Raw genomic sequence first — 24412 nt, 5'->3', positions numbered from 1 at the left:
ACTCACACTATAACTGTACGGTCCAGGCTAAACTGGAGCACCTCGCAGGGACGGTGCAGGTGCAAAGAAAAGTGCCTAAAGGGAAACATTGGATGGTATTGGAAGTTGTAAATTTTCGGCAGTCATAGAATCATAGAATCATAGAAGTTACAACATGGAAACAGGCCCTTCGGCCCAACATGTCCATGTCGCCCAGTTTATACCACTAAGCTAGTCCCAATTGCCTGCACTTGGCCCATATCCCTCTATACCCATCTTACCCATGTAACTGTCCAAATGCTTTTTAAAAGACAAAATTGTACCCGCCTCTACTACTGCCTCTGGCAGCTCGTTCCAGACACTCACCACCCTTTGAGTGAAAAAAATGCCCCTCTGGATCCTTTTGTATCTCTCCCCTCTCACCTTAAATCTGTGCCCCCTCGTTATAGACTCCCCTACCTTTGGGAAAAGATTTTGACTATCGACCTTATCTATGCCCCTCATTATTTTATAGACTTCTATAAGATCACCCCTTTACCTCCTACTCTCCAGGGAATAAAGTCCCAGTCTGTCTAACCTCTCCCTGTAAGTCAAACCATCAAGTCCCGGTAGCATCCTAGTAAATCTTTTCTGCACTCTTTCTAGTTTAATAATATCCTTTCTATAATAGGGTGATCAGAACTGTACACAGTACTCCAAGTGTGGCCTCACCAATGCCCTGTACAACTTCAACAAGACATCCCAACTCCTGCATTCAATGTTCTGACCAATGAAACCAAGCATGCTGAATGCCTTCTTCACCACCCTATCCACCTGTGACTCCACTTTCAAGGAGCTATGAATCTGTACTCCTAGATCTCTTTGTTCTATAACTCTCCCCAACGCCCTACCATTAACGGAGTAGGTCCTGGCCCGATTCGATCTACCAAAATGCATCACCTCACATTTATCTAAATTAAACTCCATCTGCCATTCATCGGCCCACTGGCCCAATTTATCAAGATCCCGTTGCAATCCTAGATAACCTTCTTCACTGTCCACAATGCCACCAATCTTGGTGTCATCTGCAAACTTACTAACCATGCCTCCTAAATTCTCATCCAAATCATTAATATAAATAACAAATAACAGCGGACCCAGCACCGATCCCTGAGGCACACCGCTGGACACAGGCATCCAGTTTGAAAAACAACCCTCGACAACCACCCTCTGTCTTCTGTCGTCAAGCCAATTTTGTATCCAATTGGCTACCTCACCTTGGATCCCATGAGATTTAACCTTATGTAACAACCTACCATGCGGTACCTTGTCAAATGCTTTGCTGAAGTCCATGTAGACCACGTCTACTGCACAGCCCTCATCTATCTTCTTGGTTACCCCTTCAAAAAACTCAATCAAATTCGTGAGACATGATTTTCCTCTCACAAAACCATGCTGACTGTTCCTAATTAGTCCCTGCCTCTCCAAATGCCTGTAGATTCTGTCCCTCAGAATACCCTCTAACAACTTACCCACTACAGATGTCAGGCTCACTAGTCTGTAGTTCCCAGGCTTTTCCCTGCCGCCCTTCTTAAACAAAGGCACAACATTTGCTACCCTCCAATCTTCAGGCACCTCACCTGTAGCGGTGGATGATTCAAATATCTCTGCTAGGGGACCCGCAATTTCCTCCCTAACCTCCCATAACGTCCTGGGATACATTTCATCAGGTCCCGGAGATTTATCTACCTTGATGCGCGTTAAGACTTCCAGCACCTCCCTCTCTGTAATATGTACACTCCTCAAGACATCACTATTTATTTCCCCAAGTTCCCTAACATCCATGCCTTTCTCAACCGTAAATACCGATGTGAAATATTCATTCAGGATCTCACCCATCTCTTGTGGTTCCGCACATAGATGACCTTGTTGATCCTTAAGAGGCCCTACTCTCTCCCTTGTTACCCTTTTGCCCTTTATGTATTTGTAGAAGCTCTTTGGATTCACCTTTGCCTGATCTGCCAAAGCAATCTCATATCCCCTTTTTGCCCTCCAGTAAACGGATTTCCTGACACACGTCCAAACACATATTTCAATACAGTGTTGAGCGCTAAAACCATCCCGCCATGAGGCTGATACCCATGTGATGAACCGACCCGATTTCATAATTTACTGCTGCGGCCCCATGGGACAAAATATCGAAATTTAAATTTATTTCCTTCAGTTTTTCTGTCGAGCGGGGTCTCGGGAGCTGCATCAGATGTCAGCAGTTTTAAATATAATTTCACAGCAATTACTGGAAAGTTTCGAATTCAAGAAAAGCATTCATCCGAGACAAAAGCTTCAATTTAGGTCGGAACTCTTGGATTTTTCTATTTATAATCGCCCCGAGGGATGTGGGCATTGCTGCCGAGACCAGCATTTATTGCCCATCCCTAGTTCCACTAGAAAAGGTGATCGAGAGGCGCCTTCTTGAACCGCTGCATTCCGTGTGGTTAAGGTTCTCCCACAATGCTGTGAGGAAGGGAGTTCCAAGATTTTAACCCAGCGACTATGAAGGAACGGCGATATATTTCCAAGTCGGGATGGTGTGTGACTTGTAGAGGAACATGCAGGTGATGTTGTTCCCATGTGCCTGCTGCCTTTGTCCTTCCAGGTGGTAGAGGTCACGGGTTTGGGAGGTGCTGTCGAAGAAGCCTTGGCGAGTTGCTGCAGTGCATCCTGTGGATGGTACACACTGCAGCCACTGTGCGCTGATGGTGAAGGGAGTGATATTTCGGGTGGTGGATGGAGTACCAATCAAGCGGGCTGCTTTGTCCAGGATGGTGTCGAGCTTCCCGAGTGTTGTTGGAGCTGCACTCATCCAGGCAAGTGGAGAGTATTCGACAAAACTCATGACTTGTGCCTTGTAGATGTTGCAAAGGCTTTGGGGAGTCATGGAGTGAATCACAGACCACAGAATACCCAGCCTCTGACTTGCCCTTAAAGCGACAGTATTTATATGGCTTGTTCCTGTTAAGTTTCTGGACAATGGTGACCCCCAGGATGTTGATGGTGGGGGATTTGGCGATGGTAATGCCGTAATGCAGTCAAGGGGAGGTGGTTAGACTCTCCCTTGTTGGAGATGGTGATTGCCTCGCACTTGTCTGGGGCGAATGCTACTTACCACTTATCAGCCCAAACCTGGATGTTATCCAGGTCTGGCTGCATACGGGCACGGACTGATATTTTACCTGAGGGATTGAGAATGGAACTGAACACTGTGCAATCATCAGCGAACATCCCAATTTCTGACTTATGATGGAGAGAAGTTCATTGATGAACCAGCTGAAGATAGTTGGGCCAAGGACACTGCCCTGAGGAACTCCTACAGCAAAGTCCTGAGGCTGACATGATTGGCCTCCAATAACCACTACCATCTACAATTGTGCTTGGTATGACTCCAGCCACTAGAGAGTTTTCCCCCTGATTCCCATTGACTTCAATTTTACTCGGGCTCCTTGGTGCCTTGATGTCAATGGCAGTCTCTCTCACCTCACCTCTGGAATTCAGCGCTTTCGTCCATGATTGGACCAAGGCTGTTATGATGTCTGGAGCCGAGTTGCCATGGCAGAACACAAACTGAATGTCGGTGAGCAGGTTATTGGTGAGTAAGTGCCGATTGAAAGCACTGTCGATGAGACCTTATATCACTTTGCTGATGATTGAGACTAGACTGATGGGGCGTTAATTGGCTGTACTGGATTTGTCTCCTGTTGGGTGGAGGTGGCTGCAGACCTAGGAGTTATCAACTGAAAGGAGACAAGGAACAACGGTACAAATAAAATGATGACCCGGGGCAATAGGTAGCACATCCTTTAGTGATCCATTTCTGTTGGAGGGACCGGGGAATCAGCCTCGCGCTACCTCGTATCGGGAAGAATGTTGATCGCCCGGTCCCCACGATTTACCGATCAGAGCAGCGCCTCACAGGCAGCGCGGACTGCGAGGATTCCCGCTGATATTCACTCATTTATCCCGGTGGATAAGCGACTCTGAAATCAGGACATTCTCGGAATTTCTTACATAATCATTTACAGTGAGATAGTGAACAGTTGTGAAACAACAGGTTATATTGACTTACCGGGAAAACCAAAGGCTGCGAGAACAGGGAAGTAAATCTCCTTTATGTGAAGAATTGTTGGCTTTTCCATTTTTTAGAAGAATGTGTGAATTCGCTCACACTTTACGGTCCCGACTGGAGTGTATCTGAGATCTGTAAAGACTCCCCTTTTATAGAACAATCGGTGTCCCGGTGAAAAAATCAGGTTACACAATAATTAGCGTTAGTTACAGTCACTTAACAAACAAGGCGCGATTTTCCTCTTCAGTGGGCAGGGGGCGCCAATGGGGAAATTGCACAGCTCAGTCCACGAAACTCCGTCCATTCACATCAATGAACGGAAAGTAATCCCTGAGGGAATATGCTCTGTGCACGCCCCGTGAACCGGGTTGGGAACATCCATCCTGGACACTGCTTCAGGTTCTTGATGCCTCATGAATTCAGTAAATACTTCACACATCCATTCCAGAATTAAAAAGTGTTTTGTACTGTGATGATCACTGATGATGACTCGGCTCTAACATTAGGTGACCCGACTCTCGCATTACTATTTGAGACCCTGCTCTAACATTACTGGTCGAGACCCTGCTCTAACAATACTGGTGGTGATCCGACTCGAACATTAATGGTGATGTCCCTACTCTAACATTATTGGCGGTGACCCTGCTCTCACATGACTGGTGGTGAACCTCGTATAACATTACAGGTATTGACTCTACTCTAACATTACTGGTGGTGACCCTACTCCAATATTACAGATGGTGATCCGACTCTAACATTACAGGTGGTTACCCTGTACGAACATTAATGTTGGAGGCCCGACTATAACATTGCTGTTGGAGACCTTAATGTAACGTTACTGGTGGTGATCCTACTCTAATATTGCTGGCGGTGACCCTATTATTACGTTACAGGGCTGACCCAACTCTAACATTACTGGTGGAGACCCAACTCTAAAATTCTGGTGGTTAACCTGCTCTAACATTGTTGGTGGTGATCCTACTCTAACAATACTGGTGGTGACGGTAGTCTAACATTATTGGTGGAGACCCTACTCTAATATTACTGGTGGAGAGCCTACTCTAGCATCCATTCACTCTCCCAATCCATTAATGGTGTCCATCGATTCACTTTTCCAATCCATTTATGGTTCCCGTCCACTCAATTCCTAATCTATTGATGGTATCCGTCCATTCATTCTCCCAATCCATTAACGGTATGCGTCCATTCACTTTCCCAATCCATTAATTGTTCCTGTCCATTCTTGTGTTCAAGTGGCCCATACACGGCAACAGACGCACAGAATCTCCTGTGCTGTGAATTCATGTATTTTCCAACGTCGTGGATGTCCTGTTCTAGAAAAGCTGGATTTGATATACTGACAAATAAATGCCCAGGAATCAGGTGAATCCTTGGTTTCCACCTTTAACCCCTCACTAAGGAATTGTCTGTGCTTTTCCCTCCGAGTTATCTGGAGGGGTGAATGTTACCTGATTCGGTTCCTGAACTGTCTTACATTTAACACAGTTCGGATCAAAACGAATTTAATTTACTCACCCTCGATTAGGTTATCCTAAAACTCATTCTTGCCAAACAGTCAAGGAAGAAGCCAAGTCAAAGTCATGCACTTAATATTGTTAAACAGTTATAACCTGGTGAAGCTCCAGCTCTGGATTACAGGCATGTTGAACAGCGGAAGCAAAATGCGAAAGACAGTGTTAAGCGATTCCACAACCTGCGGATCAGATCAAAGCTCTGCAGTCCTGCCACATCTGGTCGTGAATGGTGGTGGACAGTTAAACAACTATGGGAAGAGGAGGCACTGTAAACATCCCCACCCTCAATGATGGCGGAGTCCAGCACGCGAGTACAAAAGACAAGGCTGAAGTGTTTGCAACCATCTTCAGCCAGAAGTGCCGAGTGGATGATCCATCTCGGCCTCCTCCTGATATCCACACCATCACAGAAGCCAGTCTTCAGCCAATTCGATCCACTTCACGTGATATCAAGAAACGGCTGAGTGCACTGGACACAGCAAAGGCTTTGGGACCCGACAACATACCTGCTGCAGTGCTGTAGCCTTGTGGTCCAGAACAAGCCTCGCCTCCAGCCAAACTGTTCCAGTACAGCTGCAATACTGGCATCTGTCCGACAAGGTGGAAAATTGCCCAGGTATGTCCTGTCCACAAAAGGCAGGACAAATCCAATCCGGCCATTTACCGCCCCATCAGTCTACTCTCAATCATCAGCAAAGTAACATTCGCGTCAGGCAAGTGCCAGGCAATAACCATCTCCAACAAGAGAGAGTCTAACCACCTCCCCTTGACATTCAACTTCATTACCATCGTAGAATATCCAGTGTCTGATCTGCTCTTGTAGCCAAAGTATTTATGTGGCTGGTCCAGTTCAGCTTCTGGCCAATGGTGACCCCCAGGATGATGATGGTGCGGGATTAGGCGATGCTAATGCCATTGGATGTCAACGGGAGGTGGTTGGACTCTCTCTTATTGGATACGGTCATCTTCTAGCACTTGTTTGACGCGAATGTTACTTGCCACTTATCAGCCCAAGCCTGGATCTTTTCCAGGTCTTGCTGCATATGGGCTCGGACTGCTTCATTAACTGAAGTGTTGCGAATGGAACTGTACACTGTGCAATCATCAGCGAACATCCCCATTTCTGACGTTATGATGGAGGGAAGGTCATCCATGAAGCAGCTGAAGACGGTTGGGCCGAGGACACTGCCTTGAGAAACTACTGCAGCGATGTTCTGGGGCTGAGATGATTGATCCCCAACAAGCTCTACGATCTTCCTTTGTGCTAGGTATGACTCCAGCCAATGGATAGTTTTCCCACTGTTTCCCATTAACTTCAATTTTACTCGGGCCCCTTGATGCCACACTGGGTCAAATGTTGCCTTGATGTGAAGGGCAGTCACTCTCACCTCACCTCTGGAATTCATCTCTTTAATTCAGTTTTGGGCCAAGGCTGCAATGAGGCCTGGAGCCGAGTGGGCCTGGCGGAACCCAAACTGAACGTCAGTGAGCAGGTTATTGGTGATTCAGTGCCGCTTGATGGCACTGTCGACGACCCCTTCCATCACTTTGCATATGATTGAGAGTAGACTGATGGGGCGGTAATTGGCTGGATTGGATTTTTTTCCTTCTTTATGTCTGTGCCGGCCGAGAAAGAGCTTTCGAGCCTAATCCCAATTTCCAGCACTTGGTCCATAACCATGTCGGTTATGGCATTTCAAGTGCATATCCAAGTACTTTTTAAATGAGTTCAGGTTTTCTACCTCGACCACCATTTTAGGCAGTGAGTTCCACATCCCGACCTCCCACTGGATGATAAAAATTCTCCGTAGCTCCCATCTAATCCTTCTACCAATTATGTTAAATCTATGTCCTCTCATCCCTGGCAACCCTGCTAAAGGAAATAGCTCCTCCTTATCCACTCTATCTAGGCCCCTCATAATTTTACACACCTCACTTAAATCTCCCATCAGCCTCCATTGTTCCAAAGAGAACAACCCCAGCCTATCCAATCATTCCTCAGAGCTAAAATTCTTCAGTCCTTGCAACATCCTATTAAATCTCCTCTGTACCGTCTCTAGTACATCTTTCCTGTTATGTGGTGACCAGAACTGCATGCAATACTGAAGCTGTGGCCTAACCACTGCTTGATACACTTCCAGCATAACCTCCCTGCTATTATATTCTATGCCTCGGCTAATAAAGTAACGTATTCAGTATGCCTTCTTAACCACTTAATCAAACTGTCCTGCTACCTTTAGTGATCTGTCGGCATTCACTCCAGGGCCCCTCTGTTCTTCTGCCCCTCTCCGTGTTCTCCCTTTTATTGTGTACTCCGTTGCAATGTTTGCCCTGCCCAAATGCATTACCTCACACTTCTCCAGATAAAATTCTATTTGCCACTTTTCCGCACACCTGACTAGTCCACTGATATCTTCCTGCAGCCAACAGCTTTCCTCCTCACTAGATTCATAGAATCATAGAAAAGTTACAGCATGGAAGGAAGCCATTCGGCCCTTCGAGTCTTCGCCAGCTCTATGCAAGTGCAATCCAGCTTGTCCAACTCGCCCGCTCTGTCCCCATAGCCCTGCATTTTATTTTCCTTTCATGTACTTACCCAGTTACCTCTTGAAGGCGATCATTGAATCTGCCTCCACCACGCCCTCGGGCAGTGCATTCCAGATCCTAACCACTCACTGTGTAAAAAAGTTATTCATCATGTCACCTTTGGTTATTTTGTCAATGAACTTAAATCTATCTCATCTGGTCCTTGACCCTTCCGTCATTGTGAAGAGTTTCACTCTCCCTACTCTCCCTTCTTGATTCCGAATACCTCTATCAAATCTCGTCGCAAGAAGTACAACCCGAGGTTCTTCAGTCTATCCCCATAACAAAAGTCCCTCTTCCCTGGAAACATTCTCGTCAATCTCTTCTGCCTTCACATCTTTCCATCTCGAAGGCCTTCACATCTTTCCTAAAGTGCGGTGCCCAGAACTGGACACAATAGTCCAGTTGTGGCCGACCCAGTGTTTCAGAAAGGTTCATCATGACATCCATACTTTTGCACTCTATGCCTCTATTTATAAAGCCCAAGATTCCGTACGCTTTTTAACCTCTTTCTCAACCTGCCCTGCCACCTTCAACGATTATTCTATATCTACCCCCAGATCTCTCTGTTCCTATACCCCTTTTCGAGTTGTGCCCTCTAGTTTATATTGACTCTCCTCGTTCTTCCTGCTGAAATGCATCAGTTCGCATTTTTCTGCATTAAATTTCATCAACCACGTGTCTGTCCATGCCAGCAGCCTGTCTATATCCTCTGAAATGTCTATCACTATCCTCCTCACTGTTTATACCCTTCCAAGTTTTAAGTCATCTGCACATTTTGAGATTATGCCATGTACTCTCAAAGTCCAAGTCATTTATCTATATCAAGAAAAGCAGTGGTCCCAGCACAGACCCCTGGTGAACACCGCAGTACACTTCCCTCCAGTCCGAAAAACAGCCGTTCACCACTACTCTCTGTTTCTTGTCACTTAGCCAATACGGTATCCATGTTGCTATTGCCCCCTTTATTCGATGGGCCGCAATCTTGATGCTAAGCTTACCATGCAACACTTTATCAAAAGCCTTTTGGAAGACCATATATACTACATCAGCTGCATTGCCCTCATCTCCCCTCTCTTGGAACTCATCAAAAAACTTTGTCAGGTTAGTTAAACACGATTTGTCTTTTACAATCCGTGCTGGCTTTCCCTAATCAATCCACCTCGCACAAGTGACTGTTAATTCTGCCCCGGATTATTGTTTCTAAAAGTTTCCCCGCCACTGAGATTAAACTGACTGTCCTACATTTGCTGGGTTCATCCTGACACACTTTTTTTGAATTAGGGCGTAGCATTTGCAATTCTACGATCCTCTGACACCACCCCCGTATCTATGGATGTTTGGAAGATTATGGCCAGCAGCTCCGCAATTTCCACCCTTACTTCCATCAGCAAGCTAGGATGCATCCCATCCGGACCGGGTGATATATCCACTTTAAGTACAATCAGCCTTTTAAGTAACACTTCTTTATCATTTTCAGCCATCCTGTATCTCAACTCTATCTTCCTTTACTGAGAGTCTGGCACTATCAACCACATGGGCAATTTTTGTATCATCTGCAAACTTTTTAATCATGCCCCTTACATTTAAGTCTAAATCTTTAATATATTCCACAAAAAGCAAGGGTCCTGGTACTGAGCCCCGTGGAAACCCACTGGAAACAGCCTTCCGGTCACAAAAACACCCGTCGACCATTCGCTTTTGCTTCCTGCCACTGATCCAATTTCGGATCCAACTTGCCACTTTCCCTTGCATCCCATGGGCTTGTACTTTTTTTGACCATTCTGCCTTGGGCCTCAGGGATGAGCTGCTGCAAGGTGAATTGAAGGAGTTAAGAGATAAATTAAAAAGCAGAAGCTCAAAGGTAGTGATCTCAGGATTACTACCAGTGTCACGTGCGAGTGAACATCGGAACAGGAGAATAGATCGGATGAATGCGTGGCTTCAGGGATGGTGTAGGAGGGAGGGATTTAGATTCCTGCGACATTGGGACTGGTTCTGTGGAAGATGGGAATATATAAGCGGGACCGGGACCATTGTCCTCGCGAGGGTATTTGCTCGTGTTGTTGGGGAAGGTTCAAACTCGAGTGGCAGGGGGTTGGGCAACTGAGCGGGGTGTCAGAAGGGAGTCAAGTTAAGAGCAGCAAGAGTGGGGAAGGCCCAGGGAAAATTTACAATAAAATTGTAGAAACAGTTGTTCAAGAACAAGTGAAAGGGAAAAGCGTAGAGCAGCATAAAGAAAGTATACTTTAGACACTACAGATAATGTGAAAATTATTAGGTGTAAAGCGATTAATCCAGCATCAAAGCTGAAGGTCAGGCTAGGGTGGGTGGTTCAACTAAGAGTTCTACACACAAATGCACGGAGTATAAGGAATAAATTTAATGAACTACAGGTTCAAATTCAAATTGGAGGGTATGACATGATCGATTTTACTGAGACATGGCTACAGGATGGTCAGGATTGGTAACAATATATACCGGGTTATAAGGTCTACAGGAGAGATAGGGAAAATTGAAGAGGGGGAGGAGTAGCCTTAGTGATAAAAGAGGACATACCGAGAGGTAAGCAGCCAACAGAGACATTATGGGTTGAATTGAGAAATAGCCAAGGATCTCAGACTACAGTGGGTGTTGTGCATAGGACCTCTGGCAGCAGCTCTGAAGTGCTAGATTGTATAAATGCAGAGATTAGGCAAGTGTGTAACAAAGGCAGAGTGGTGTTAATGGGGGGCTTTAATCTTCACATAGATTGGGAAAAGCAGACTCGCAACTGTCAGAAAGTTAGTGATTTTCTTGAGTGTTTTTGGGATAGTTTTCCACAGCAGTATGTCCTACAAGCAACAAGGGGGCAAGCCATAATAGATTTAGTAATGAGTAATGAGTAATGAACCAGATTTAGTTAACAGCTTAACTGTGCGCGAACATTAATCCAATAGCGATCATCACATGATCGAGTTCAAGGCAGTGTTTGAAAGTGAATCAGCTGCGAAGATCCGAGACTTGGGTAAGGCCGACTTCAAAGAGACTGTCCACAATAAACTGGGCAAATCTGTTAATGGGTAAAACGACTGATGATCAGTGGGGAATGTTTAAAGAAACATTTGACGTGATACAGAACTGGTTTATGCCCCTGGGGGCAAGAACTCGACTTGTCAAAAAAAACAGCCATTGACAACTAAAGAGGTAAGGACATTATAAGACATAAGGAAAGGGCATTAAAAAAATGCAAAAAATGGCACAGATCCTGGCGAATGGGCAAGATACAAAGATCAACAAAGGGTCACAAAACAGATGGTAAGGGCTACAAAAAGAGAGTATGAAAATAAACTTGCAAGGGATATCAAAACAATTACGAAGAACTTTTATAGTTATATTCGGAAAAAGCGGGTGGTCGGGAGCAGTGTTGGACCCTTAAAAACTGAAATGGTGAAATGGTGGACATGTTGAATAATTACTTTGCGTCAGCATTTACAGTCGAAAAAGAGGATAGCATACCGGAAATCCCAAGAAAACTAATATTGAATCGGGGAAAGGGACTCAATAAAATTAGCATGAGTAAAACAAGATAAATGAAGAAAATAATAGCACTAAACAGTAACAAATACCTCGATGTTTTCCATCCCAGGGTTTTAAAGAAAGTAGGTGAGTACATTGCAGATGCCCTAACTATAATCCTTTAAAGTTATCTAGATTTAGGATACGTCCCTCCAGATTGGAAAACTGCACATGTCACTCCGCTTTTTAAGAAAGGAGAGAGAGGGAAACCCGGGAATAATACATCAGTTAGCCTGACATCTGTTGTGGGGAAAATGCTGGAGTCTATAATTAAGGATAGAGTGACTGAACACCTTGAGAATTTTCAGTTAATCAGAGAGAGCCAGGTCGTGGCTCACAAATCTGATTGAATTTCTTGAAGAGGTTGCTAAAGTAGTGGACAAGGGAATGTCAATGGATATTATTTATATGGACTTCCAGAAGGCATTTGATAAAGTCTCACATAAGAGACTGTTAGCTTTGCTGGAAGACTATGGAATCGAGAGAATAGCACGGACTTGGTTAGGACGTTGGCTGAGCGAAAAGCGACAGAAAGTTGCGATAATAGGTAGGTACTCACATTGGCAGGATTTCACAAGTGGTGTTCGGCAGGGATCTGTCCAGGGGCCTCAATTATTCAAAATATTTATTAACGACTTAGATGAAGGCATAGAAAGTCTCATAACTAAGTTTGCCGATGACACAATGGTTGGTGGTATTGTAAGCTGTGTAGATGAAAACATAAAAATACAAAGCGATATTGATAGATTAGGTGAATGGGCAAAACTGTGGCAAATATAATTCAATGTACACAAATGTGAGGTCATCCACTTTGGACCAAAAAAGGATAGAACAGGGTACTTTGAAAATGGTAAAAGGTTAAAAACAGTGTATATCCAAAGGGACTTAGGGGTTCAGGTGCATAGATCATTGAAGTGTCATGAAAAGGTGCAGAAATTAATCAATAAGGCTAATGGAATGTTGGCCTTTATATCCAGAGGACAAGAGTCCAAGGGGGCAGAAGTTATGCTGCAGCTATACAAAACCCTGGTTAGACCGCACCTGGAGTACTGTGAGCAGTTCTGAACACCGCACCTTCGGAAGGACATATTGGCCTTTGAGAGAATGCGGCGTCGGTTTACTAGAATGACACCCGGACTTCAAGGGTTAAGTTACGAGGAGAGATTATGCAAATTGGGGTTCTATTCTCTGGAGTTTGGAAGGTGAAACGGTGATCTGATCGAAGTTTATAAGACTTTAAGGGGAATAGATAGGATGGATAGAGAGAAACTATTTCCGCTGGTTGGGGATTCTCGGACTCGGGGGCACTGTCTAAAAATTGATGCGAGCTCAATTGCTGATTTTAAATCTAATAGATAGCTTTTTGCCAACCAAAGTTATAATGGGACATGGGCCAAAGGCAGGTATATGGAGTTAGATCACAGATCAGCCATGATCTTCTGAAATGGCGGAGCGGCTCGAGGAGCTGAATGGCCCACTCCTGTTCCGATGTTCCTCTGTTCCTATAATTCGAGTCTGTCCTTTCGTATAACGATTCGTGACTTCCCTCCTATCAGATTAAAATTCGAGCAGTTATTTTTAAAATAAACATCAATGATGGGCCCTCCTACCTGTTGGTAATTCGAGTCGTTACTTTTTATAGAAAGATTAACAATGGACCCTCGGACCTGTTTATAATTTAAGTAGTAACTTTTTATGTATGGATTAGAGATGTGCAATCAAAACTTGATATTTTGTGCAGTTTCTTATATATAGATCAGTGATGGACCCTCCTACCTGTTGGTTATTCGAATAGATACTTTTAATATATAGATTAGTGATGGGCCCTCCTACCTGTTGGTTATTCGAATAGATACTTTTTATATAAAGATTAGTGATGGGCCCTCCTACCTGTTGGTTATTCGAATAGATACTTTTTATATAAAGATTAGTGATGGGCCCTCCTACCTGTTGGTTATTCGAATAGATACTTTTTATATATAGATTAGCGATGGACCCTCCTACCTGTTGGTTATTCGAATAGATACTTTTAATATATAGATTAGTGATGGGCCCTCCTACCTGTTGCTTATTCGAATAGATACTTTTAATATATAGATTAGTGATGTGCCCTCCTACCTGTTGGTTATTCGAATAGATACTTTTTATATAAAGATTAGTGATGGGCCCTCCTACCTGTTGGTTATTCGAATAGATACTTTTTATATAAAGATTAGTGATGGGCCCTCCTACCTGTTGGTTATTCGAATAGATACTTTTTATATATAGATTAGCGATGGACCCTCCTACCTGTTGGTTATTCGAATAGATACTTTTAATATATAGATTAGTGATGGGCCCTCCTACCTGTTGCTTATTCGAATAGATACTTTTAATATATAGATTAGTGATGTGCCCTCCTACCTGTTGGTTATTCGAATAGATACTTTTATATATAGATTAGTGATGGGCCCTCCTACCTGTTGGTTATTCGAATAGATGCTTTTTATATAAAGATTAGTGATGGGCCCTCCTACCTGTTGGTTATTCGAATAGATACTTTTAATATAAAGATTAGTGATGGACCCTCCTCCCTGATGGTTATTCGAATAGATACTTTTAATATAAAGATTAGTGATGGACCCTCCTACCTGTTGGTTATTCGAATAGATACTTTTAATATAAAGATTAGTGATGGACCCTCCGACCTGTTGGTTATTCGAATAGATACTTTTAATATAAAGATTAGTGATGGGCCCTCCTACCTGTTGGTTATTCGAATAGATACTTTTTATATAAAGATTAGTGATGGGCCCTCCTACCTGTTGGTTATTCGAATAGATACTTTTAATATAAAGATTAGTGATGGGCCCTCCTACCTGTTGGTTATTCGAATAGATACTTTTAATATAAAGATTAGTGATGGGCCCTCCTACCTGTTGGTTATTCCAATAGATACTATTAATATATAGATTGGTGATGGGCCCTCCTACCTGTTGGTTATTCGAATAGATACTTTTATACATAGATTAGTGATGGGCCCTCCTACCTGTTGGTTATTCGAATAGATACGTTTTATATAAAGATTAGTGATGGGCCCTCCTACCTGTTGGTTATTCGAATAGATACTATTAATATATAGATTAGTGATGGGCCCTCCTACCTGTTGGTTATTCGAATAGATACTTTTAATATAAAGATTAGTGATGGGCCCTCCTACCTGTTGGTTATTCGAATAGATACTTTTAATATAAAGATTAGTGATGGGCCCTCCTACCTGTTGGTTATTCGAATAGATACTTTTAATATAAAGATTAGTGATGGGCCCTCCTACCTGTTGGTTATTCCAATAGATACTATTAATATATAGATTAGTGATGGGCCCTCCTACCTGTTGGTTATTCGAATAGATACTTTTATACATAGATTAGTGATGGGCCCTCCTACCTGTTGGTTATTCGAATAGATACGTTTTATATAAAGATTAGTGATGGGCCCTCCTACCTGTTGGTTATTCGAATAGATACTATTAATATATAGATTAGTGATGGGCCCTCCTACCTGTTGGTTATTCGAATAGATACTTTTAATATAAAGATTAGTGATGGGCCCTCCTACCTGTTGGTTATTCGAATAGATCCTTTTAATATAAAGATTAGTGATGGGCCCTCCTACCTGTTGGTTATTCCAATAGATACTTTTAATATAAAGATTAGTGATGGACCTTCCTACCTGTTGGTTATTCGAATAGATACTTTTAATATATAGATTAGAGATGGACCCTCCTACCTGTTGGTTATTCGAATAGATACTTTTTATATAAAGATTAGTGATGGGCCCTCCTACCTGCTGGTAATTGGAGTACTTCCTTTTTTATTTCAAGAATGTTTTCCTTTCTTTCCCATTTTTCTCATCGGAGTAAATATGTTTTTTTATAATGAATGGTGATGGGCCCTCCTACCTGTAGGTAAGTAAAATAGTTACTGTTTATATATAGATTAGTGATGGACCCTCTTACCTGTAATTCATTAAAACACTTACATTTTATATGAAGATTTGTGATGGACCCTCCGACGTGGATGTAATTCGAACACTTGCATTTTGTATAAATATTAGTGATGGGCCCTCCTAACCGTAGGTAACTCGAATGCTTAATTTTATATAAATATTAGTGATGGACTCTCCCACCTGTTTGTAATTTGAATAGATACTTTATAAATAAAGATTAATGATGGAGCCTCCCAACAATTTGTAATTACATAAATTTAAAACAGAAATAGACAGTTTCCTAGAATTAAAGGGAATTCGGGATGACGGGGAGCGGGCAGGAAATTGGACATGAGTTTAGATTTGAGGTTAGGATCAGATCAGCCGTGATCTTATTGAATGGCGGAGCAGGCTCGATTGGCCTATTCCTGCTCCTATTCCTTATGTTCTTATGTTCTTATAATTCGAGTACTTACTTTTTATTTAAAGCTTAGTAATGGACCCTCCGACCTGTTGGTTATTTCAGAGGTTACTTTTTATATAAAGGTCAGTGATAGGCCCTCCTACCTTTTGCTAATATAATAATTACTTTTTTATATAAAGATTAATGATGGGCCCTTCTACCTGTTAGAAATTTAAATAGTTAATTACACAAGACCAGTGACCAGGATCCTTTTATCTGTGAAGGAGATCGCTTCAATCCTGTGGTCGGTTTGAAACTAACACATTTCTGAGGTCAATTTATCTCAAAAGGCAACAACCCCTCCTTGTTTTATTCGTTGAGTGAGTTTGATAGATAAACGCCTCATTAACATGCACTTATTTCACCAAAAACAGAAGCTCCTGCTCTATTCTCCCAGCTAATTCACATCCTTTTCCAACTGACCGAAACTGACATTGTGGTGTGAATCAGTAATTAATTATTTTAATTAATCGGTGTAAACATTTTTGTCGATCTTTCTCCGATCCTGTGACTGGATCGCGCTCGGGCGGGCCTCATGTCACCAGAGGCTGATTGTCCAGGTGCTCGGCAGAGAGCGATGATCCACCAGTGCGAATGTATTAACCCTTTACTAAGCTGAGCTACGTGTTCAGTGTGAATTGCTGGTCCCGCCTTTGATTAGTTCAATAAGAAAAACACTGGGCAAAGAAAGGTTGAATGAGTGTTACAGTAAAAATCCGCAAGAAAGTACAAGGACAGGTTCCAATCCCTGTCTGTCTGAACTGCAATTTTTAAAGAAGGAAGGAGGCGCAACTTGGGCAGGATGGGGTAAATCCCCAAAGTCCGTGTTCCTGCTTTCTGTCCGACAGCCGCTCTTAAATTGTGCCCGTGTGGAGACTGGTGGGGACCAGGAGTGGGTTTAGCCCTGAAATGTCCGGTGTAAAATTGACTCCCCCCTGAGATCGCACACTCACAGAATAATCGCATCCTCGGCGCTGGAGAACACATCAGACCGCGGGAAATAGGCTTCAGAGAGAAAGGTGAACGGGAGGAATAAAAGAATAAAACATGGAACAGAAGCTGAGAATCTACATGAACTTACCTTAAACCTGCAATGATTTTCTGCCTCTTTATTTCCGTGCAGATTTTGAAGGTTATATCCTTGTTATTTCATCACAACTAATCAGATAAACTTTCCTTTTTTTCAATTTGGCAAGTCACAAATTGGGAATTTGATCTGATCCTTGTTGTGAGATTAAGAGCGATATTTGATCTGATCCTTGTTGTGAGATTCAGAGCGATATTTGATCTGACCCTTGTTGTGATATTCAGAGCGATATTTGATCTGATCCTTGTTGTGAGATTCAGAGCGATATTTGATCTGACCCTTGTTATTTGAGATTCAGAGCGATATTTGATCTAACCCTTGTTATATGAGATTCAGAGCGATATTTGATCTGATCCTTGTTATATGAGATTCAGAGCGATATTCCCTTTTTCTCTCTAATTTCCCCTTTGTTTTTTGACCAGAATTAGGGATTTGCTCGGGCCGGAGACAGATCCTCATGCGACGGCCCCAAACTTCACCAATATTTATTTTGAAGTGAACTCTCCTGCCACAGACCTTCCCTTTTGTTCTTTACTCTTCTCCCCAATCTTTCCCTGGCACTGGACTTGCTGAAAATCTTGAACTCTTTTCATATCTTCTAGTTCTGACGAAATATCTTCGACCTGAAACGTTAACCACAGACGCTGACTGACTTGCTGAGCTTCTCCAGTATTTTCTGGTTTTATTTCAGATTTCCATCATCCACAGTATTTTGCTTTTGAGCACGTGTACAGATAACCCTTCAGGTAAGTCTTTGTTTGTACGGATGGGGGGCATGGGGAGCACGGTGACATAGGTTGGCATGGGTTGGCACGGGGCATAGTTTGGCATGTGTTGGCACGGGGCATAGGTTGGTACGAGGGTCGTCAGTAATGGGTGGACCGATCTGGCGTCAGATCGGCGAGGGGTGTGGGTGTCTGGATCGGGGAATATCGCGGGTGTCCGCGATCGTTGATGGGGTTGGGGGGGCGGAATTTTGGGTCAGTGCCGGGTTCCGTGATTGGGGTCGGGGGTCCGCGATCGTTGCAGGCGGATGGACATTGGGTTTGGGGGTCCGCGATCGGCGATCGGCGCTCGGCTTGTTCGGTTGAATAGAAAACTCTCAGCTTAAATCAGCGATGGATGGAAACAAGCAAGAAGGAGAAGGTCTGTGGCGGGAGAGTTTTGGTCGGAAAGAGAAGGTCTGTGGCGGTAGAGTTCAAGCAGGAAAGAGAAGAACAGGGCACTTTCTAAATGGCAAAAAGTTAAGAACAGTGGACGTTCAAAGGGATTTAGGGGTTCAGGTGCACAGAACATTGATTGTCATGAACATGTGCAGAAAATAGTTAACAAGGCTAATGGAATGCTGACCTTTATATCTAGAGGACTGGAGTACAAGGGGGCAGAAATTATGGTGCAGCTATACAAAACCCTGGTTAGACCGCATCTGGAGTACTGTGAGCAGTTCTGGGCACCGAACCTTCGAAAGGACATATTGGCCTTGGAGGGAGTGCTGTGCAGGTTTACTGGAATGATACCCGGACTTCAAGGGTTAAGATACGAGGAGAGATTACACAAATTGGAGTTGTATTCTCCAGAGTTTCGAAGGTTAAGGGATGATCGGATCGAAGTTTATAAGATATTGAGGGGAACAGATCGGCTGGATAGTGAGAAACCATTTCTGCTGGTTAGGGATTCGAGGGGGCGCAGTCCAAAAATTAGAGCCAGACCTTTCTGGAGTGAGATTAGAAAACACTTCCACACACAAAGGGTGGTAAAAGTTAGGGACTCTCTTCCGCAAACGGCAATTGATACCAGCTCAATTACTAATTTTAAATCTGAGATAGATAGCTTTTTGGCAACCAAAGATATAAAGGGATATGGGCCAAAGGCAGGTATATGGAGTGAGATCAGGGAACAGCCATGATCTTATCAAATGGCGGAGTGGGCTCGAGGGGCTGAATGGCTTCGTCCTGTTCCAATGTTCCTATGTATGAGGCGGGTGAGTTCCAGCAGGAAAGAGAAGGTCTGTGGCGGGAGAGTTCACTCGAAGACAAATATTGGGGAAGTTTGGGGCCGACGCTTGAACCTCTGTCTCCGGCCCGAGTAAATACTTAATCTGGGTCAAAAAACAAAGGAGAAATGAGAGAGTGAAATGAAATATCGCAATACATCCCTCGGAATTACCATCACAATCTGTCCTCAAACATTGTCTCTTTTCGGACACTCCCATCCCGTGATTACTCTGTGATAGCCAAGCTGAAAAAGAGGAAAATTCAATCTTTATACCGACTCTAGTGCAGGAATGAGCTTTTCTGCATTTAACAATGTGACGGGTGTATCTAATGAAGATTTACAGTGATAAATGTAACTTTGGAATGTCAGTGATCTTTCCCCCAGTGGCTGAGGCGATTGATGCTCAGGGATAGTTTAATTCACCGGTTAAATGGTTAATGTCCTCACCGACAGAAACAGCTCAGCTCACTGACAAGACACCGGCTCTTGGGCCCTGTGTTGAAAGTGCAAACATCAGGAAATCGCTTGGACTTTTAGCGAACAATGTCCCAGATGGAAATGTAACAATTTATTTCGAACCATGTGTCTGTTTTACTGAACTTCCCTGGAACAAGAAGAGAGAAAGTAAAATTGAGAATAAACTTTGTTCACAGTAGAAGCAGCAGCGAATTGTCAAATCGGTTCGATATGATTTCGTCAGAGAGGCCGCTCCCTGTCCTGAAACAACTGAGGAATGTTTTAGTTGAAATCCATCCTGAGGTGCGGCAGCTGCTTTCACACAGAGAGTGAGCTCTGAATCTCATAAAACAAGGCTCAGGTCAAACTCCAAACTTGGGACTTGCCAAAATAAACAAGGACATTCTGCCTGACTGGTTGTAAGGAAATAAAATGAAATAACCTGCAAAATCCACAGGGTAATAAAGAAACTGACAATCATTGCCGAACCGAGACAAGGTTCATGCAATTTCTAAGCTTCAGTTCCGTGTTTTATTGTTTCATTCTTCCCGTTCTCCTTTCTCTCTAAAGCCTATTTCCCGCGGTCTGATGTGTTCTCCAGCGCCGAGGATGCGACAATTCTGTAAGTGTGCGATCTCAGGGGGGAGCCCATTTTACACCGGACATTTCAGGGATGAACCCACTCCTGATCCCCACCAGTCTCCCCACGGACACATTTTAAGAGCGGCTCCAGCACAGAAAGCAGGAACACGGACTTTGGGGATTTAGCCAGTCCTGATCCAGTGACGCCTCCTCCCGACTTCAGAATTTGCAGTTCAGACAGACAGGGATTGGAACCCTGTCCTGTAACTCCGTACGCTACTGATGTCGCCCTGGACTCTCGGAGGGGCAGTACTGAGGGAGCGCTGTCCGATGCGTGATGCCGTGTTTCAAATGAGAGTCTACCCTCTCAGGTCGAAGTTTGTTATTCCACTGCCCCGGTGTACCGGCCAATATTTGTGCCTCAATCAACATCACTGAAACAGGTTATCCGGTCATTATCACATTGGTGTTCGTGGGATCTTGCTGTACACAAAAGCAACTGCCGCGTTTCCAACATTACAACTGTGATGACACTGGCCGTAAAGCCTCTTGGGACATCCTGAGGTTATGAAAGGCGCTGTGTGAATGTTCGTCTTTCTTTTTTTTTCTCGTCCATGTTTGACGCTATGCTCTCTTGTTCTGGACTCTGTTATCGCTTTCCTCGTCCTTTCCGTTTAAGGTCTTGAATCTTTCATGAGACCCGCCCGAGCCTTCTCCCTTCTTTCAGTAAAAGTTTACGGAAAAGCCGAAGTTACGAAAAAGGCAATAGAGAATGTGGAAATTGTACACCGACTGACAGCGGTTACACGAGGGAGAAACCGATTACAGGGACTTTTGTGAAGTGAAAACTGAATCTCTGCGACAAGAAATTGAGACGCTAAATGCCTCCAAACGGTACACCGACTGACAGCGGTTACACGAGGGAGAAACCTATTACAGGGACTTTTGTGAAGCGAAGATTGAATCTCTGCGACAAGAAATTGAGACGCTAAGTGCCACAAAGCGCAAAGAGCGGAGAGAGTGAGCGAGTGACTGATTGAGAGAGTGAGGGAAGGTGCAAGGTCTGACCGATCACAAAGGCACACTGGAAGTGGGACAAGACACCAGGAGCAGGTGCGACCTGTCCAACAGAGCTGACAGCTGAAACCCAATGAAGCCACAATAGCTGTTGTCATCCCCGAGCATCCGATTTGAATTCATTGGTGCCTGAAAATTCGGTGCCAAATTTATCCAAATTCCGGGAACAAAGTGCCGACTTGTCAAGAGCACAATTCCTCAAAGTTTATATTTGCATAAGAAATATATCTGGAAATCGGATCACAGATTTACATTTTAAATACTCGTGAAAGGGCAATGATGATATTGGCATGGGGTTCTTACAGGCGGGCGGTACTGATGTCAACCCTGTGCGGACTCGCTGTGACTTTTCTTGGTGGATATTTTTCCCGGAGAGGAAATCTGTTGGTAAACTATTGGAAACCAGTTAAACTAAAACCAGGTTATGTTGAGCGAAATGCATCTCTCAATAAGTCAGAAATGAACTCGAGTTGCTGGAAGATAATTAGCGGTGACCCGGAATCCGTTGAAAAAGCTCTAATCAATTCGATTACAATCGCAAACAAACACAAAGTCTTCACTGAAATCGATTACTTAACAATGACCCGAGACTGCGATTCTTTTGTTAGAAACCGCAAATACAACACTTTCTCCTCAAGCACCGAGGAACGCGATTTCCCTCTGGCCTATTCTATGGTGATCTATGAAAAGATCGAGATGTTTGAGAGGCTCTTAAGAAGCATTTACGCTCCTCAGAATGTGTACTGCGTCCACGTGGACAGGAAGTCTCCAAAACAGTTTCACTCGGCCGTCCAGGCCATCGTCTCTTGTTTCAGTAATGTCTTCGTTGCCAGTAAATTAGAGACGGTGACGTACGCGTCATGGTCCAGGGTTCAGGCTGATCTGAATTGCATGGAAGAGCTGCTGAGGAGCTCAGTCCCGTGGAGATATCTCATCAATGTGTGTGGACAAGACTTTCCAACGAAAACCAACCGAGAGATGGTCAACAGTCTCATTGCCATGAACGGCTCAAATGTGATAGATTCGGACCGTCCACCGGGATACAAACAGGTAAATGCGCCAGCTTCATGTCTGCTCAGCCGCCAAAGGGGGCAGTGGAAGCGGTTGTATGTAATCAAAAGGAACTGAATGGATATTTGAAGGAGTGGATGATTGGAACTTGCTCATCATCAAATTGCAGTTACACCACACGTCACCTGAATCACAAGGGGTGTGACATTACCCCCTGCCGGTGGTCTCACATCTCCCGCTTCACTTCATTGGAGAGTCAAGCGCTGACTTGAACCTCGAGTTAGGCTGCCTCATGCCCCACGTCTTATGTTTGAAATCACTCGGTTTGGGCACGAGAATAGAAGGATAACTTCAGAGGAACATAGCAACATAGGAACATGTAGAATAATAGAAGGATAACTTCCTATTTACCGTATTGGGCCCTCTTCCCAGGGAACTGGCAGATGATCATTTGCTGTTAAATACATTGTTTTCAAAGCCTTGACACACTTTTCTTTCAGATGCGATTGTTGATTGGCTTATTTTATTTCACGTGTCTAAATTCCATACTTGTGGGTGACCAGAGCAATTCTAAATAACCAATCTGACCTAATCTGCTGACATTTCCCGTATCATTTCCCTTCAATCGGCCATTAGTAGCTGTGCAGTGAGCCTCCACCTTATCATTTCTGCTAGATTTCCTCTTTTGAGCTGCTCTATGTATCAGAATTTTATATGCAAAATTTATACAAGCAAAAAAACATTATCTAAAGTCTAAATTTATCATTAATCGATACCGCTGTTAGTTATGTTACGGTAGAAATAAAATAGGATGACGTTGGAAAATGAGAAATGATTGCTCTTTTCTTGACTTTCAGAGACGATGGAAGTTTCATTATGATATCCGTGGAACTGTGGTCTTAACAGATCGAGAGAAGAGCCCCCCTCCCATACGGAGCCCCATGTTTGTGGGGGCCGCATACATTATGGTCACCAGAGAATTTGTGAGTAATTTATTTGTGAACTCGGAAATCCAGGCGTTTTTCAAGTGGTCGGAGGACACCTACAGCCCCGATGAACACATCTGGGCGACCCTGCAGAGAATGCCCGAGGTACCCGGCTCCATTCCAGACACTCCCAGGCACCGTAGGGGTGACCCACCAATCCTTACTCGAGCAGTGAAGTGGTCTTTTGAGGCTGGTGATGTTGAGAAAGGTGCCTTATATCCGCCTTGTACAGGAAGGTACCGCCATCAAGTCTGTGTTTATGCTTCTGCAGATCTGCACTGGATCGTCCAACAGAAACCCTTGTTCGCCAACAAGTTTGACCCTGAAGTGGACAACACAGCTGTACAATGTATGGAGGAATATGTCCGACATCGACCGATTCACGGAACAGGAAGTTAACAGTGAATGGGGAGATATAGGTCCCAGGCAGAAGACAGGGCTGTAACAGCGAATCGATAAGTATTTCTGATGAAGCAATGTGCTGAATAATAATGGGGGGATCTGTTACGCATAAACAAAAATAAATAACAGGGGATCTATCGTTAGCTCAAAGAGAATCATTGTAATCAATATAACCATGACAGCGGATGTATCATTAATTCCAACGAGAGCATAGTAACTAATTGGACTGTAATAGTGGTTGCATCAATCGTTCAAACTGGAACATTGTAAATAATGGGATTTTTCTCGTGGTTGCATCAATGGCTCAAATTGAAAAATTTTAACAAATGGGACTGTAATCGTGGCTGCAACCATCGTTCAAACTGGAACATTGTAACTAATAGGACGACAATAGTGACTGCATCAATCGTTCAAACTGGAACATTGAAACCAAAAGGACTACAACAGTGACTGCATCAATCGTTCAAACTGGAACTTTGTAACTAATAGGACTACAATAGTGACTGCATCAATCGTTCAAACTGGAACATTGTAACGAATAGGACAAAAAACAGTGACTGCATCAATCGTTCAAACTGGAACATTGTAACGAATAGGACTACAATAGTGACTGCATCAATCGTTCAA

At 43.7% G+C, this 24412-nt stretch overlaps 1 protein-coding gene across 1 annotated transcript; it reads left to right on the top strand.

Moving 5' to 3' along the window:
• The first annotated feature begins 4344 nt into the window (after window positions 1-4344).
• LOC137315012 (beta-1,3-galactosyl-O-glycosyl-glycoprotein beta-1,6-N-acetylglucosaminyltransferase 3-like) lies at window positions 4345-23782 on the top strand. Its single transcript, XM_067979969.1, has 5 exons — window positions 4345-4404; window positions 17968-18022; window positions 20298-20349; window positions 21692-22436; window positions 23255-23782. Exons 1-5 carry the CDS (start codon window positions 4345-4347, stop codon window positions 23780-23782), a joined length of 1440 nt encoding a protein of 479 aa, XP_067836070.1.
• The last annotated feature ends 630 nt before the right edge of the window (window positions 23783-24412 follow it).

This window comes from Heptranchias perlo, unplaced genomic scaffold (assembly GCF_035084215.1).
Source record: "Heptranchias perlo isolate sHepPer1 unplaced genomic scaffold, sHepPer1.hap1 HAP1_SCAFFOLD_53, whole genome shotgun sequence".
Lineage (NCBI taxonomy): Eukaryota > Metazoa > Chordata > Chondrichthyes > Hexanchiformes > Hexanchidae > Heptranchias > Heptranchias perlo.
This window is presented reverse-complemented; position numbering and strand designations above follow the sequence as displayed.